The following is a 14,850-nucleotide window of genomic DNA, read 5'->3' as shown; positions in this document are numbered from 1 at the left end:
TAAGGACAGGAATATTAATTGGTGGGATAGAAATGAAACCAGAGATGAACTCACGTGTTTATAGCCAATTGCCTGTGTGTGTGTGTGTGTTCATGGTGTTGTGGATTGAACCCACGATCTTGCACATCCTAGTAAATGCTCTACTACCGAGCTACACAGTAGTGTTTCTGAGATTGGGTCTTGTTATATAGTATATGCTAGCTTTAAACTCTGTTTTGTCCTTAGGAGTAGGCAAAGACTTCATGAACAAAACCCAGACTGACGAGAAATACTATAAAGAATCCATAACTAGGACCTCATTTTATTAAAAAGTTTTTGCACAGCAAGAGAAACCACCAATAGAGTGAAGAGACAACCCACCACATGGGAAAAAAATTTTTACCAGCTATTCTGATAAAGAACTATTACCTAGAATTTACAAAGAACTCAAAAAAATCAGACCCCCCAAATTTAAAGACCCAATCCAAAAATGGACATCTGAAATAAAAAGACACTTCTCAGATGAAGAATTAGAAATGGCAAATAAATACATGAAAAAATGTTCGACATGACCAATGCTGAGATTCTATCTCACTCTAAAAACAATGGCTGCTATCAAGAAATCGACCAATAACAAATGCTGGAGGGACTGTGGGGAAAAAAGAACCCTTCTCCACTGTTGGTAGGAGTACAGACTGGGGCAATGACTGTGTGGAGATTTCTCAAAAAACTAAAACTAGAGGTTCCATTTGACCCAGCTATACCTCTTTTTGGTTATCTTCCTGAAGGAATTAAAAGCATCATACCACAGCAATACATGCACACCCATGTTTATAGCACCACAATTTATAATAGCTAAATCTTGGAAACAGCCCAAATGCCCATCAACTGACAAATGGATAAAAAAGATGTGGATTTTTTTAGTATAATGGAGTGCTACTCTGCGATGAAAAAGAATGAGCTTCAGACATTTACAGCTAAATGGATGGACCCTGAGATCATACTCTTAAGTGAAATAAATCAGACACACATGTTTAAATACCTCATTGTTTCTCTGGTGTGAGAAACCAAAAGTTGAAATAAAGACTGTAATATATAATAGATGTTGGGAAATGGGAAGAAAGTATTCAAATGGGAAGGGAAACAAGGGAGGAGGGAGGGAGAAAGGAAGGAAGGGACAAGAAAAAAAGTGAAAATAGAAGGAAAAAATGAAAACAAAGCTTTTGTACATAGGGAGGGGAGGGAACTTGAGGGAGGGAATGGGATAAAATGAAACACAATTTATAAAAATAAAAAACAAAACTCTGTATTGTCTAGTCTGGCCTCAAACTCCATCCTTCTACCTCAGCTTCCTGAGGGTTGGTAACTGATACTTTTATTTTATTTTGTTTTTGTGGTGCTGGGGATCGAACCTTGCTGGCTTGTCAAAAGTAATCTGAGGGGCCGGGGATTTAGCTCAGTGGTTCCGCTGCCTGCCTTGCAAGTGCAAGGACCAGAGTTCGATCCCCCATACCATAAAAAAAAAAGTAATTTGAGGGCCAGGGATTTAGCTCAGTGGTTCTGCGGCCTGCCTCCCAAGCCTAAGGACCGGAGTTTGATCCCCAGTACCCCCCCCCCAAAAAGTAATTTGCCTGAGGCAGGAGGATCACTGCAAGTTCAAGGCCAGCCTGGGCTACCTACTGAATTCAAGGCCAGCTTGAGCTACATAGCCAGACAGAGTCTCGAAAAACAAACAAAAAAAAAGGCAAGGGTCTAGCTAATTTACTAAATTGCCCAAACTGGATTCAAACTTGTAATCCTCCTGCCTCAGCCTGCTACAACTTCCAGGGGAGACTCTATTTCTTTACAAAAAAAAAAAAAAAAAGCAAAGTAATTAAAATTGAAATCACACTGAGGTACTGCTTCACACTCACTATGATGACTATAATCAAAAGATCAGATAATAAGTGTTTTCAAGGATATGGAATTTTAGAAAACAGTCTGACAATTTCTTGTAAAATTGAACATACTTACCATGTGATCCAGAAATTCTACTTATTCTATACACATGAGAAGTGAGAACATATGCTCATATAAAGATGTGGACACAAATGTTTGCAGGAGCATTATTCTTCACTTAAGAGAAAAGCAACTCAACTGTCCACCACTGTTAAATACATAAATAGAATCAACATATCTATCTAATGAGCCATGCATGAGTGGTGGCACATGCCTGTAATCCTAGCATGGGAGGGTGAGACAGGAGGATCGCAGTGAGTTCAAGGCCAGCCTGGGCTACATAGTGAGACCCTGTCTCAAAAAATAAAAAAAACATGGCCGGGGATTTAGCTCAGTGGTTTCACCGCCTGCTGAGCAAGCGCAAGGACCCGAGTTCAATCCCCAGTACCAAAAATAAATAAATAAATAAACCAAAAAGAATGAAAGCTGGACATGGTGGCACACCACTATAATACCAGCACTCATAGGAGGCTGAGGCAGGATTACAAATTTGAGCTCAACCTGGGCAACTTGACAACCTACTGAGAACTTGTCTCAAAATAAAAAATTTAAAAGGGATTAGGGATAAGGGATAGGGGTGTAGCCTGGTAAAAAGGCCTCAAACAATCTCCACTGCTATCCGAAAAAAAAGCAGGGGTAGTAGGGAGCGGAAGATGAAATAAAATGCTCATACATGCTACAACATGCATGAACTTTGAAAATATTACACTAACTGAAAGAAGATATGTATTATAAGATCCTATTTACATGAAAGCCCAGAACAAACAAATGAATAGAAACAGAAAGTAAACTAATGGTCAGAGCCTGGGAGTGAGGTGAGGAGTGACTGCTAAGGGATATAGCATTTCTTCCTGGCATGATGAAAATGCTCTGGAATTAGTGGTGATAGATGCATGATTTTGTGAACATATTAAAAAACACTGACTTGCCAGATATGATAGTGCACACCTTCCAGCACTCGGGAGGCTGAGCCAGGAGGATCACCACAAGTTCGAGGCCAGCCTGGACTACATTGTGAGTTCAAGGCCAACTCGAACTATACAGCAAGACCCTGCCTCAACCCGCTCAAATAAACAAACAAAGAAATAAATAAAAGACACTGACTGGGCCGAGGATTTAGCTCAGTGGTTCCAGCACCTGCCTCAAAAGCGCAAGGTCCTGAGTTCAATCCCCAATACCAAAAAAAAACAACACACACATAAAAGACACTGACTTGTACACTTTGAAAGGATAAATTTTATGGTACATGAATTAAAGTGATTACTTGAAAAAATGTGTATATAAGTTTTAAAAAAGAAAAGTCGTGGATTTAGCTCAGTGGCATCGCTGCCTGCCTTGCAAGCACAAAATCCTAAGTTCGATCCCCAGTACCAAAAAAGGGGTGGGGGGAGGGCTATCTGGGGAGCAAGAGAAGCTTTCACTGCAAAACTTGAATTTTGAATTTTAAAAACTTGCCTTTTGAATTTTGAGCCACGTGACTCGGTCTCCTGGTCAGTAAGTAGGAACTGGGCTTTTATCTCAATTCCCTCACAGCTCTTAGCATGATGCCCAGCACACAATGGGCACTCAATAAATGTTTGCTTGTTTGAACCAACCCAGCAGATAAAAGTTCCTGGCACACAGCAGGTGCCAAGTAAATACTGACAAGCAGAGTGTGATCCAGAAGCAGGGACCTGCAAAGGTGGGGTGAGAAGGGCCCCTGCCAAGCACAAGGAAACAAGGGAGGAGACAGAGGCAACAAAGACTGAGACTGCCCTGCTGGCATAAAATTTTATGCTGCCTTGAGCACCTATACTAGGGGCAGAGACATGAACCAGGAGATTAAACGCTAACCACTGAAATGCCCTCTCAATTCCCTCCCTGCAGCTGCCCTGTGCTGGGGAGAAAGCTAGCCAGATGCAGGGAAAGGGGGCAGACAGATACCTGGCTCTGGGGGCTGCTTCCCCACATGCTCAGCTTCCATGGACCCAATGCCCCCACTGAACATGATAGGCTTGATCCACTCACGCCGCTGGCCATCTGGGAGCTGGAGACCCAAGGAGCGGGCAAAGCCTAGAGAATGGACATTGGAAAGAGGAGGGAAAAGGACCAGTCATCCAGTCTCCTAAGCACTTGCCCAGAACCACCCTCGAGCCCCTCTAGAACAAGGTATCTGGTATCCCTCCATACCCCCAGCCTCACCAGCTAGAACTGGCTCCCCAAACTTGTTTCCATAGTCAGATGCCCCATTACTGGCTTCAATGGCAATTTCCAGGGGCCGGGCAAAGTTCCCAGGGTACTGGAAGCTTGGATCCTCCCAGGGAAGACTGTAACCTGGGGGAGAAGGAGAAAGTTAAATAGACAATACATACAGAAAATGGAAGAGCCAGCATCTTCCCACCTACATGGTTGGACTGTAACACTTTTGTTTGTTTTGTTTTTCTTTTTGTTTGGTACCAGGGATCACACTCAGGACCTTGAGCTTTCGAGCCAGGCACAGTGCCACTGAGCTAAATCCCCTGCCCTTGTTTTTTTTTTTTTAATTTAAAAACTTTATTATCAAACACACACACATACAAAAATTAAAACCATTCAAAGAAGAACAATGAGGGCTGGGGATTTAGATCAGTGGTTTTGCCACCTGCTGCGCAAGCACAAGGACCCGAGTTCAATCCCCAGTACCAAAAAAAAAAAGAACAATACAAGGGAAAAAAACCTACAATAATATTCAAATACAGTAGAACTCAACCAAAACAAAACTGAAAAGCACTTAAACATTCTTCCATATAACTTAAAAAAGCATCTCAAGCACCAACAAGACACCAGAGGATGTGATCTGAGAAAGATCCCCAAAACCAACATTGAACAAATAGTGATCTGGAAAAAAACTAGCATACTCCACATAAACCAAGCTTCTCCCTAATTTAAATTTCAATAGTCATATGACACGCGACGGAAACACAATCCGAGAAATGTTATTAGGCCATTTCATCTGTGTGTATCCTTAATTACACTTTCAGTTTCTCTAGTGTGAGAAACTGTTCGGTATTTACACATGTGTGTCCTATTTATTTCACTTAAGAGGATGGCCTCAATATGCATCTATTTAGCTATAAATGTCTCTAGTTTCTCATTCTTTATGGCTGAGTAGTACTCCATTTTATTAAAAAAAACACATTTTCTTTATCCAGTCTCCAGTTGATGGGCATTTGGGCTGTTTCCAAGCTTTAGCTATTACAAACTGTGCCACTATGAACATGAGTGCACATATATCTCTGTGGTATGATTCTTTTAATTCTTTGGGGAAGATACCCAACAGGGGAATAGCTGGGTCAAATGGGACCTCTAGTCCTTTGAGGTATCTCCATACTGATTTCCACAGTGCTTGCACCAGTCTGCACTCCCACCAACAATGGAGAAGGGTTCCTTTCTCCCCACACCCCCACCAGCATTTGTTATTGGATGATTTCTTAATAGCAGCCATTCTTTGTGGGGTGAGGTGGAATCTCAGTGTTGTTTTCATCTGCATCTCTCGAATGACCAGTGATGTTGAACATTTTTTCATATGTTTATTTGCTGTTTTTACTTCTTTGTCTGAGAAATGTCTGCTCATTTCAGATGCCCATTTTTGAACTGAGTCTTTGAATTTGGGGGGTCTGATTTTTTTTCTTTGTTTTGTTTTTGAGACAGGGTCTCGCTATGGAATTAAAGCTAGCCCTGAACTCACTACGTAGCCCAGGCTGGCCTCGAACTTGTGGTGATCCTCCTGCCTCAGCCTCACAAGTGCTGGGATTACAGGCGTGCACCACCACACCAGGCTCACAATGTTCCACTTTAGAGAGGTGTAGAGCCTGCAGTTAAACACTGCCTTTGCTCTCTATCTCCCACACCAGCCTTTTTCCCCCCAGTGCTGGGGATCAAACCCAGAGCTTCAAATATGCTAGGAAGAACTCTGAATCTGAACTGCACCTCCAGGCTTAAGATTTCTTCTATTTTTTTTAGTACTGAGGATTGAACCCAGGGCCTTTGCACTGAGCTGCATCCCCAGCCCTTTTTATTTTGACACAGGATCTAAGTCACTGAGTTACCCAGGCTGGACTTGAATTTGTGATCCTCCTTGTCTCAACCTCCTAGAGTGCAGGTATTCACTACTATGCCCAGCAAGACTTAAAGGCTTCCTAAGAAACTGGATTTAGGAGGCAAGTGATGGGCTATACTCCCCTGGGCTATACTCCTTATGATCATGGTCCATGAAAAGCTAGATACTTTGGAGCCCTCCCTCATAGGAAAAAGGCATCCAGATGACCCTTTGACCTTAGAGACCCAAGAACCTGGTGCCTGCCAGGACCACCCAGGTACAATAGTAGAAAAGGAGAGAGGAAAGTGATGGGACCTGGGATGCAGAGGTTTCCAAAGCAATAGCCAGCAGTGCCAGCCACCACATGGGCCCCGCGGCCTGTGCACTGGACGTCTCGGATCCGGCCTCCTGTGCCTGTGGTTGCACCACTAAAGGGGGACACTCCTGAAAAGAGACAGGGAAAAGCATCAGTGCCACAGAAACACACCCTATTTCTGACTGCCTTCAAGGAAATAAGGGGAACCAGACTGTTCTTGCCTGTTTATCCCAAGCTCAGCCCAGAGGCCTGGGACCTTTGCCCTATCCCACCACTCTGATCTCACCCATCTCTTGGGGGACCCAGGCTACCTGTGGGGAAGTTGTGTGTCTCAGCTGTGAAGACGACATGTCTCAGCCGCTGCTGTTGCCGGAAGCAGCTTGGCTTTATAGGGTCCTCAGGCTGCAGGAATCGGACTTCCTTCCCCTGGATTGCACTGCAGATAACCGTTCTGGATTTTGCTTCCTTCCTGGGATCTGTGCCAACCCAACCAGCACCTGGGGCCTCCCCTCCCCCAGGTCTGAGCTCACCCTAGTCCAGGGTACAGCTGACCTGCTGTTGTCACAAAACTTGAGGACATTGTTGGGATTTGAGGATGCCTGGGTGCTCATGATGGACTCAAACAAGGAGTGTAGCAGCTTTTTCCCATCCACGTGGAGCTGGCCCTTGAAGAACCAGTGTCGGCTGTGCTCACTGAAGGGCCACAGAGAGGGGAAGACAGGTCAGATCAAGGGTCATTCCTCTGTGCCATGTCTTCTCAACAGTATTCCAACAGTAGAGCTACAAACAGTTTATACTTAGTACATCAAAATACATTCCAAAAATAAAGTAAGACGAGGAAAACAATTCCAAAAAGCCTTCCTTGAGCATTCTGTCATTGCGGATTATACAGAGCCAAAGTGACGGGCACACTCTTGGATGGACAGGGGAAATCCAGGCCCTCAGACTCAGGGAGGTCTCTGCAGCTAGGGTCCCTATGCCAGGAAGGCGAGTCCTTGTGGTCTTCCCTCCCAAATTCCATGGGCTAAGATATCAAAATGACCCACTCCTCCTCACCTATTAGACTGAGCTAAGTCAAAGGCCTCCACAGTGCTGGGGTTCCGCTGCAGCTCCTGGAAACGCTTAGTGTAGAAATCCAGGTCCCAAGAGTCTAGAGCCAGACCTGGGAGACAAACGGAAGAGTTGACTACAGGACTCAGGTTGCCACATTCCAGGCCCCAGCACTCTGCTTGCTTCTCCTGGGCCCTCTCCTCTTTCTCCCAGGGACCCCACTGACCTAGCTTTTGGTTGGCCTTCTCCAGGGCAGACCGGCCCTCTTGCAGTATGTTGATGGGGCCACTGAGTGGGGCTGGGGTACTCTCAGGGAGGAAGCTCTGGATGGGATGGGGGAAGTGCTGCTCTGTCATCCGGTCATGCAGGGCAGCCAGGGCCATGGCCTTCATCTCAGCTGAAGGACGGCGGGCAAACTAGGGATGAGACACACACAAAAGATAGGGAAAGTTGAAGAGTGAAGAGAAATCCAAGTTATGCAGTGCCACGCAGTCCATTGTCATCCCCTAGAGAAACATTTTTTTTTTTGGTGGTGGTGCTGGGGATTGAACCCAGGGCCTTGTACCGGCTAAGCAAGTGTTCTACCACTGAGCCATATCCTCGCCCCTGTATAGTACATTTGTTCAGACTATAAAAAGACTCCCCTTTCAGGCGTGAGTCCACACAAGGATGTGCAGATTAGTACAGGGAGCAGAGGATGGATTTCTGTCCCATTCACCACTCAACCAGGGACCTGCAGGGTGTGAACAACCTGCACAACCATACACAGTCATCGTTAAGCCCAGAACTTTTCCTGGCTTCTCCCATTATTTCTCTAGTGTTTAGAACCTAAACTCTATCTCTGGTCCATCTCAACCTCCTGATTCACCACCTTGATCGCCCACTGCCTCACCGAGAGTTGATAGCGCCGGGTAGGCTCCACACGATTCACAGCCACCAGTCCAGCAGCCTGGCACACGGAAACGATGTTGGTGGATGTTGGGGTAGAGAAGTTCAGCCTGAGGAGTAGGCCAGATGGTAAGGGCCTGAGAACCCTGGCAGGCCTCGGCTGGGAAGATGGATCCTGCCCACTACTGTCCAACTAATCTCACCACTGGCCTCCAGCCTCAGACTGGGCACCAAGAAACCTGATTTCAAATGTCACACAAACCATAACCATCCCTTGAGAGTCAAAATTGCCACAAAATTGCCGCAAGTCATTTTGCTCCCAGAACATGGCTGGGAGCGGGCTCGGTCTTCAAAGGTGCCTACCCACTCAAGGAAAGCATGTGCAGTTTCCTAGGTGGGGAGTAGGGTGGAACAAAGGAAAAACAAATCTCCAAAGAGCACAGGAGACAGGAGGGGAGTGGAAGCAGAGGGATGTGCAGAGTTTGAAATGGAGGATGTGCCTTGGAACATGGAACAAGCTGCCAGGAGGAGACACAAACCTGGGCCCGACCTCCAGCAGCAGGTCATTGGAGCCAGGACGGAGCCAAGACTCCTGAGCAACATCATCCAGGAACAAGGGGCAGCCAAACAGCCACTTTAGCTTCTTCATCTCCAGGGTACTTGGGACGGCCTCAGCTACACAGAAACAGGGCAATGACAACTTGAGACACTGTCCTGGCACTGAGGCACCTCCCTCAAGAACCCAATACTTGGCCCAACCTGTCCAGTTCACATTGTAGCACAGCTCAGTCTCAACACGCTCCAGCTCTGGCAGTTTCTCTTGCAGTTTCCGGAGACTTTGTCCAGAGGCTGCCCCCTCATGGCCAGAGGGGCGAACGTAGAAACGAAGAACTGGAGCCATCTGCAGGTGTTCTTTCTGGAGAGATGAGTTAAATTCCAACAAAAATAACATTAACTAGAGTCTATCTGTTCTGGTGAACTGATTTCAAATTTCAAGGACAGCCAAGACATTGGGTACATGGTAGGGGAAAAAACAGGGACATTCCTATAAAATGTGGGCTTTAGGGGTGTAGGTCAGTGGTGGAGCACGCATTTAGCATGTATAAAGTTCTGGGTTCAATTCCCAATACATACACATATATATACCAATTTTTTAAAGACAGGGTCTCACTATGTAGCTCAGACTAGCCTTAAACTCACATTCCCCCACCCTCAGCCTCCTGAGTGCTAGGATTACAAGTGTGCACCATCATGCTGGACTCTAAATAAGTTTTTTAAAAATGAGTGCTAGAGGGCCAGGGATTTAGCTCAGTGGTTCCGCTGCCTGCTGCCTGCCTCGAAAGCGCAAGGACCTGAATTCGATCCCCGGTACCAAAATAAATAAATAAAAATGGGCACTAGTGATACAGGAGGAGAGAACATAGGTAGTACATTATTATTATTATTTTGTTTTTTGGTACCGGAGATTGAACTCGGGACCTTGCACTTGTGAGGCAGGCAGTGGCACCACTGAGCTAAACCCCCGGCCCCAGGTAGTACATTCTTGACATGTTTCTGAAGCATCAGTACTTTACTGGGCCAGAGGCAAGGACTTAAAAACACCATCATGGGACCAGGCCTAGTGGCACATGCTTGTAATTCCAGCACTTTGGAAGGCTGAGGCAGGAGGATCCCAAGTTTGAGGCTAGTCTGGGCAATCTAGTGAGTCCCTGTCTCAAAATAAAAAATTAAAACAGAGATGGGGATGCAGCTTAGAGCAAAGGTCTTTGGTTCAATCCCCACTTCCACACACACACAAAACAAAGAAACATACAAACAAAAAATACAGAAGTCATTAATGCCCTCATAGAGCTCACATTTTATAGAGCTTACGTTATAGTACAGCGTGATTAAGGTCAAGGGACTGTGGGTACCAACTCAGCACTTTAGGAGTCAAGGATTCAAGGGAGAAATGGTGTCTGCTATTGACTGAATGTTTTTGCCCCTGCCACATTCATACATTGAAATCCTAATCCCTAATATAAGGGTATTCTGATGTGGAGTCCTGGGAGGTAATTAGGTTGTAAGGATGGAGTCCTTCTGATAAGACTGCCCAGAACCCAACCACCACGCTGGCACCTCGATCTCAGGTATCCTACAGAACTGTGAGAAAGTTCTGGTTTTGTTTGTTTTTGCAGTAGAGGGGTACCACACATGCTCACACACACTAAGCAAGTATTCTACCACTGAGCTACATCCCCAGCTCCCACCTTTTTTAAAATTTTGAGACAGAGTCTTAACTAAATTATCCAGCATGGGCTAGAAGTTGTAATCTTCCCCCCTCAGCCTCTCAACTAGCTGGGATTATAGGTGTGCATTACTGCACCTGGCTAAATTCAATGTTTTAAGCCATTTCATGTATAGTACTTTGTTACAACAGCTGGAACCAAGACAGTAGCTGAGCATAAACCTGGAGGAAGAGCTGGCCTGGGCCTGCTTGGCAAACATAAATGACAGTTCCTCTGCTTTACCATTTTCAAAGTCTCATGCCTCTACCCAAGGTAAAACCTAATATTCAAAGGCCTTCTGCATCTATCCCCAATTACCTAACTTTTCTTTTTTTTCCTTTGGTCTTTTTGAGACAGGGTCTCGCTATATAGTTCAGACTGGCCTTGAACTCACTATGTAACCCAGGCTGGCCTCGAACTTGCAGTGATCCTCCTGCCTCAGCCTCCCAAGTGTTGGGATTACAGGCGTGCACCACCACACTGACTTTCCTTTCCAACTTCTGATCCCACTGCTTCTCAGGAGTACCCTGGCTTTACTCACCAAAACCTACCTTGTCTGGTCTCTGTTCCTTTGCCTCCCTCCTAGAATACACTTCCTACCCAAAGCCTCTCCATTCATTGGGACGAGCACAGGTCTCAGCAACTCTGGGAAGATCCAGGAACACATCCCCTCCTCCGCAGAGCTGAGGGCTTCTGATATGCTCCATCTATTCAGCACACTCACACATACAGAGAAAGTGCCTCTACTCAAGGAAGTGACAGGGAAGGAAGTTCACTGCCTCACATCTCTATCTGGACAACTCACAAGTACTTCCAAATGAACTTAGGCTAAAAAACTTAATTCTTGGAGACAGGTGTGGTGCTACATGCTTGTAATCCCAGTACTCTGGGAGGCTATGGCAAAAAGACTGCAAGTTTAAGGTACCTTAGTGAGACCTGTCTACATTTTTTTTAAGGCAGGTGTGGGGGGGGGGGGGTTCCTAGGGATGCACCTCAGGGCAAAAGCCCTGGGTTCAACCACCAGTATTGAAACAAAACAAAAACAATAACAAAAACAAAAAACCTAATTCTTGGGGCTAGGATGGGCCTCAGTGGTAGCTCATGTACTTAGCTTGAGTGAGGACCTAGGTTTGATCCCCAGTACCATAAAAAGAAAAAGGAAAAAATTCTTTGACTACTTTGTCCAGGTGACCAAGAATTATGATGTTGACCATCCAGGGGTAACTCAACTGTTTTTTTTATTCCTTATTTTTTTAGTTTTTTTGAAACAAGATCTTACTCTAAGTGAGGCTGGCCTTGAACTCACTATGTAATATAAGCTGCCCTTGAACTCACAGCAATCCTCCTGCCTCGGCTCCCACTTGCTGGGATTACAGGAGAGCATCATCACGCCCAGCAACTCAACTGTTCTAAAGATTTCTCAGCAACTGACTTATTCAAATACCTAGTTCTTCAAATACTTTCCTCTGTTGGCTATAATGACACTACCCTCTCCCAGTATTCTTCTCATCTCGTGGCTGCTCTTTCTCCATTGTCTTGTGCTGGCTCCTACAATTCTCAACCTATAAATCTATGTCTTTCCTTATTTCTCTTCTCTCTATATATTCCAGTGATCTCATCTAGTCCTGTGGCTTTAAATATTACCTAGTAGAGCTGGCCATAGAGGCACATGCCTGTAATACCAGGACTTGGGAGGCTGAGGCAGGAAGATTGCCACAAATTTGAGGCCAGCCTGGACTACATAGTGAGTTCAAGACCAGCCTGAACAATATGGCATGACCCTGTCTCAAAAAAACTAAAATTAAAACTAAATATCACCTAGTGGGATGAGTCAATGAAATTACCAGCATTTAACTATTTTTTTGATGGAAAATGGCATTTTCATATGGTTCAAGTTAATATTTTTCCAAAGGATTCCATAACTTTACCCAGTACTCACTCTCCCCAAAGCTCCAGTTATTACATTCAAATGCTCAAATGACATTACCATACAGATGTCTACAAACACAGCAAAAAAGTCCGTTTTGGCCAAAAAAAGAATTTGATTTATTGTTTCTCCAGATATCCTATGCCTCTAATCTTCTCAATCTAAAGAAACACTACCACTATGTGATCAGTTGCTCAAGCCAAAGCATGGGATTCAAGCAGGGGATGTAACTCAGTGTTGGAATACTTGCCTAGCATGGGTGAGGCCTTGAGTTTGAGACCCTGCACTGCAAAACAAAAACAAAAGCCAAAGCATAGGAATCTTCTTTGCCTCAACCTTTCTATACCCAATCCATCAGTATATCTACTTCCAAACATCTTCCAAATCTCTCACCTTTCCATCTCTACTACCTTATCCTACTCTAAGCCACCACCATCACTCACCCAGTCTAATGCATTGGCTTCTTCTTTTATTTTTATTTACTTACTTTTGGTAGTGGAAACTGAACTCCTAAGCCTTTGCATTGTGCTACATTCCCTGCCTCCCACCTTAACTTTTTTTGTTGTTTTTTGGGGGTTTTTTTGGCAGTACTGAGGATTGAACTCAGGACCTTGCACTTTCAAGGCCAGTTCGGTGCCACTGAGCTAAATCCACAGCCCCCTCCCACCTTAATTTTGAGATAGGACCTCACTCAGTTGCCCAGACTGGGTTTTACCTTGCAATCCTCCTGCCTGCATAACAGACATCCGCCACCACACATGGCTTGCACTGGCTTCTAGATCAGTTCCTAATTCCACCTCTGCACAACTGCAACCCATCTGTCACATGTCAACATAAAGATCACGGCTTCCCCATTGCACATGGTATAAAATTCCAACTCAATGCCCTGGCTCACCTGGCCCGGCCACTCCATACCTCTCCAACCCTGCCTCTTGCCACTCTCACCCACGACATATCATTACACTAACTTCTAACTTCTATTCTGTTCCTCTAACTTGCCAAGCTCAGACCTGGACAGCTTTTTTTTCTTTTCTTTTCTTTTTTTTTACACCCAGATATTTGGATGGCTTGCTCTTTCAGGGGAAATTCAACTTCTTGGAAAAGTCTTATTTGACTAGCCACTTATTTAAGGAGCCACTATAAGATGGTCCTACTCTAATTTCTTAAGTAGTATTTATCACTATCTGACTTTTTATTTTTCACTCTATGTTCCACACTAGAACAAAATCTTCTTTTGGTCTGATTTCCTTCCCAGTACTGGGGATTGAACTCAGGTCTTTGCACTGAGCTACAGGCTCAGCCCTTATTTTATTTTCTATTTTGAGACAGGGTCTTGCTAAGTTGCCCAGGATGGTCTTGAACTTTCAATCTTCCTGCCTCACCCTCTTGAGTGCTGGGATTACAGGCATGTACCACCACCCCAGGCTTTTTTTTTTTTTTTGCAGTACCAGAGATTGAACTTCAGACCTTCCACTTGGCAGGTGCGGCACCACTGAGCTAAATCCCCGGCCCTTGTTGTTTTTGAGATAGGGTCTCGCTATGTAGTTCAAACTGGCCTTGAATTCACTATGTGGTCTAGTCTGGCCTCGAATTTGCAGAGGTCCTCCTGCCTCAACTTCGCATGTACTGAATGAACTCTTCTTTTTGCTTTTGGATGGGGGAAGGTTGAAACAGAGCCTTACTATATAGTCCAGGTGGGCCTTGAACATCCCATGTAGCCCAGGCATGGCCTCTGAACTCGAGATCCTCCTGCCTCAGCTTCCCGAATGACAGGATTACATATGTGCGCCACCACGCTAGGCATGAACTCCCTCACCCCTTCTCGTCTCAGAATTATTTTAAGATATTCACCTATCACTGCTAGTGAAACATAAGCCCCAGGAGTACAGGGTTTGTCTACATCAGGGCTGTGTCCCCATGGACTACCATGGTGCCTGACAAAGTGGGTGATTGGCGGGGAGTGGTGCCTCAAGCCTACAATCCAAGAACAAGACCAGATCTCAAAAACACGAACAAAATAAAAGCAAATGATCGACAAGTTTTTTGTTGAAGAATAAATGACACAAAGGGGGCTAAGTTTACTCGTGCTCAGTCACCCACGTCCAGCGTCTGCTGAACACGTGCAGGAGCAGATAAAAAGACGCCCCTACTACAAGCAGGCACGCGGGCCCCAGGTCGGCCTAGTGGGGACACTGATGCGGCCTGGATCGGGCTTGGGGTGGGACGAAGAGCTGTTCCAAGAAGAGGGGCTCCATCAGTTAGCAGAAACTTTACTCACGTGAAAGCTGTCTCCTGGGCGGTGCGGCTGGAAGAATCTTGGCGCGGTGTGCGTCATCAGCATGCGCCGCGGGAAAATTCCCGGGCGAGC

At 45.3% G+C, this 14,850-nt stretch overlaps 1 protein-coding gene across 2 annotated transcripts in view; it reads right to left on the bottom strand.

The window, feature by feature from the left end:
* Pfas (phosphoribosylformylglycinamidine synthase) overlaps nt 1-14,850 on the bottom strand; it is a 23,862-nt gene extending 9,012 nt beyond the window's left edge. The window contains exons 1-11 of one of the 2 annotated variants that reach the window (XM_004857492.3): nt 14,761-14,850; nt 9,048-9,204; nt 8,828-8,963; nt 8,293-8,398; nt 7,627-7,816; nt 7,407-7,512; nt 6,903-7,043; nt 6,662-6,786; nt 6,350-6,478; nt 4,159-4,290; nt 3,901-4,029 (exon numbers count right to left, since the gene is read on the bottom strand). In XM_004857492.3, the coding sequence (XP_004857549.3) occupies nt 3,901-4,029; nt 4,159-4,290; nt 6,350-6,478; nt 6,662-6,786; nt 6,903-7,043; nt 7,407-7,512; nt 7,627-7,816; nt 8,293-8,398; nt 8,828-8,963; nt 9,048-9,204; nt 14,761-14,823 (1,414 nt within the window). In that variant the 5' untranslated portion in view covers nt 14,824-14,850. Of the gene's footprint in view, nt 1-3,900; nt 4,030-4,158; nt 4,291-6,349; nt 6,479-6,661; nt 6,787-6,902; nt 7,044-7,406; nt 7,513-7,626; nt 7,817-8,292; nt 8,399-8,827; nt 8,964-9,047; nt 9,205-14,760 lie in introns of those variants that run through there. The other variant, XM_021238498.2, reaches the window with a different exon arrangement.

This window comes from Heterocephalus glaber, unplaced genomic scaffold, assembly GCF_053883595.1.
Source record: "Heterocephalus glaber isolate CG9 unplaced genomic scaffold, H.glaber_assembly_v1.0 deba00001564, whole genome shotgun sequence".
Taxonomy (NCBI): domain Eukaryota; kingdom Metazoa; phylum Chordata; class Mammalia; order Rodentia; family Bathyergidae; genus Heterocephalus; species Heterocephalus glaber.
The sequence above is the reverse complement of the archived record's forward strand: the minus strand, read 5'-3'. Positions and strand labels throughout refer to the sequence as shown.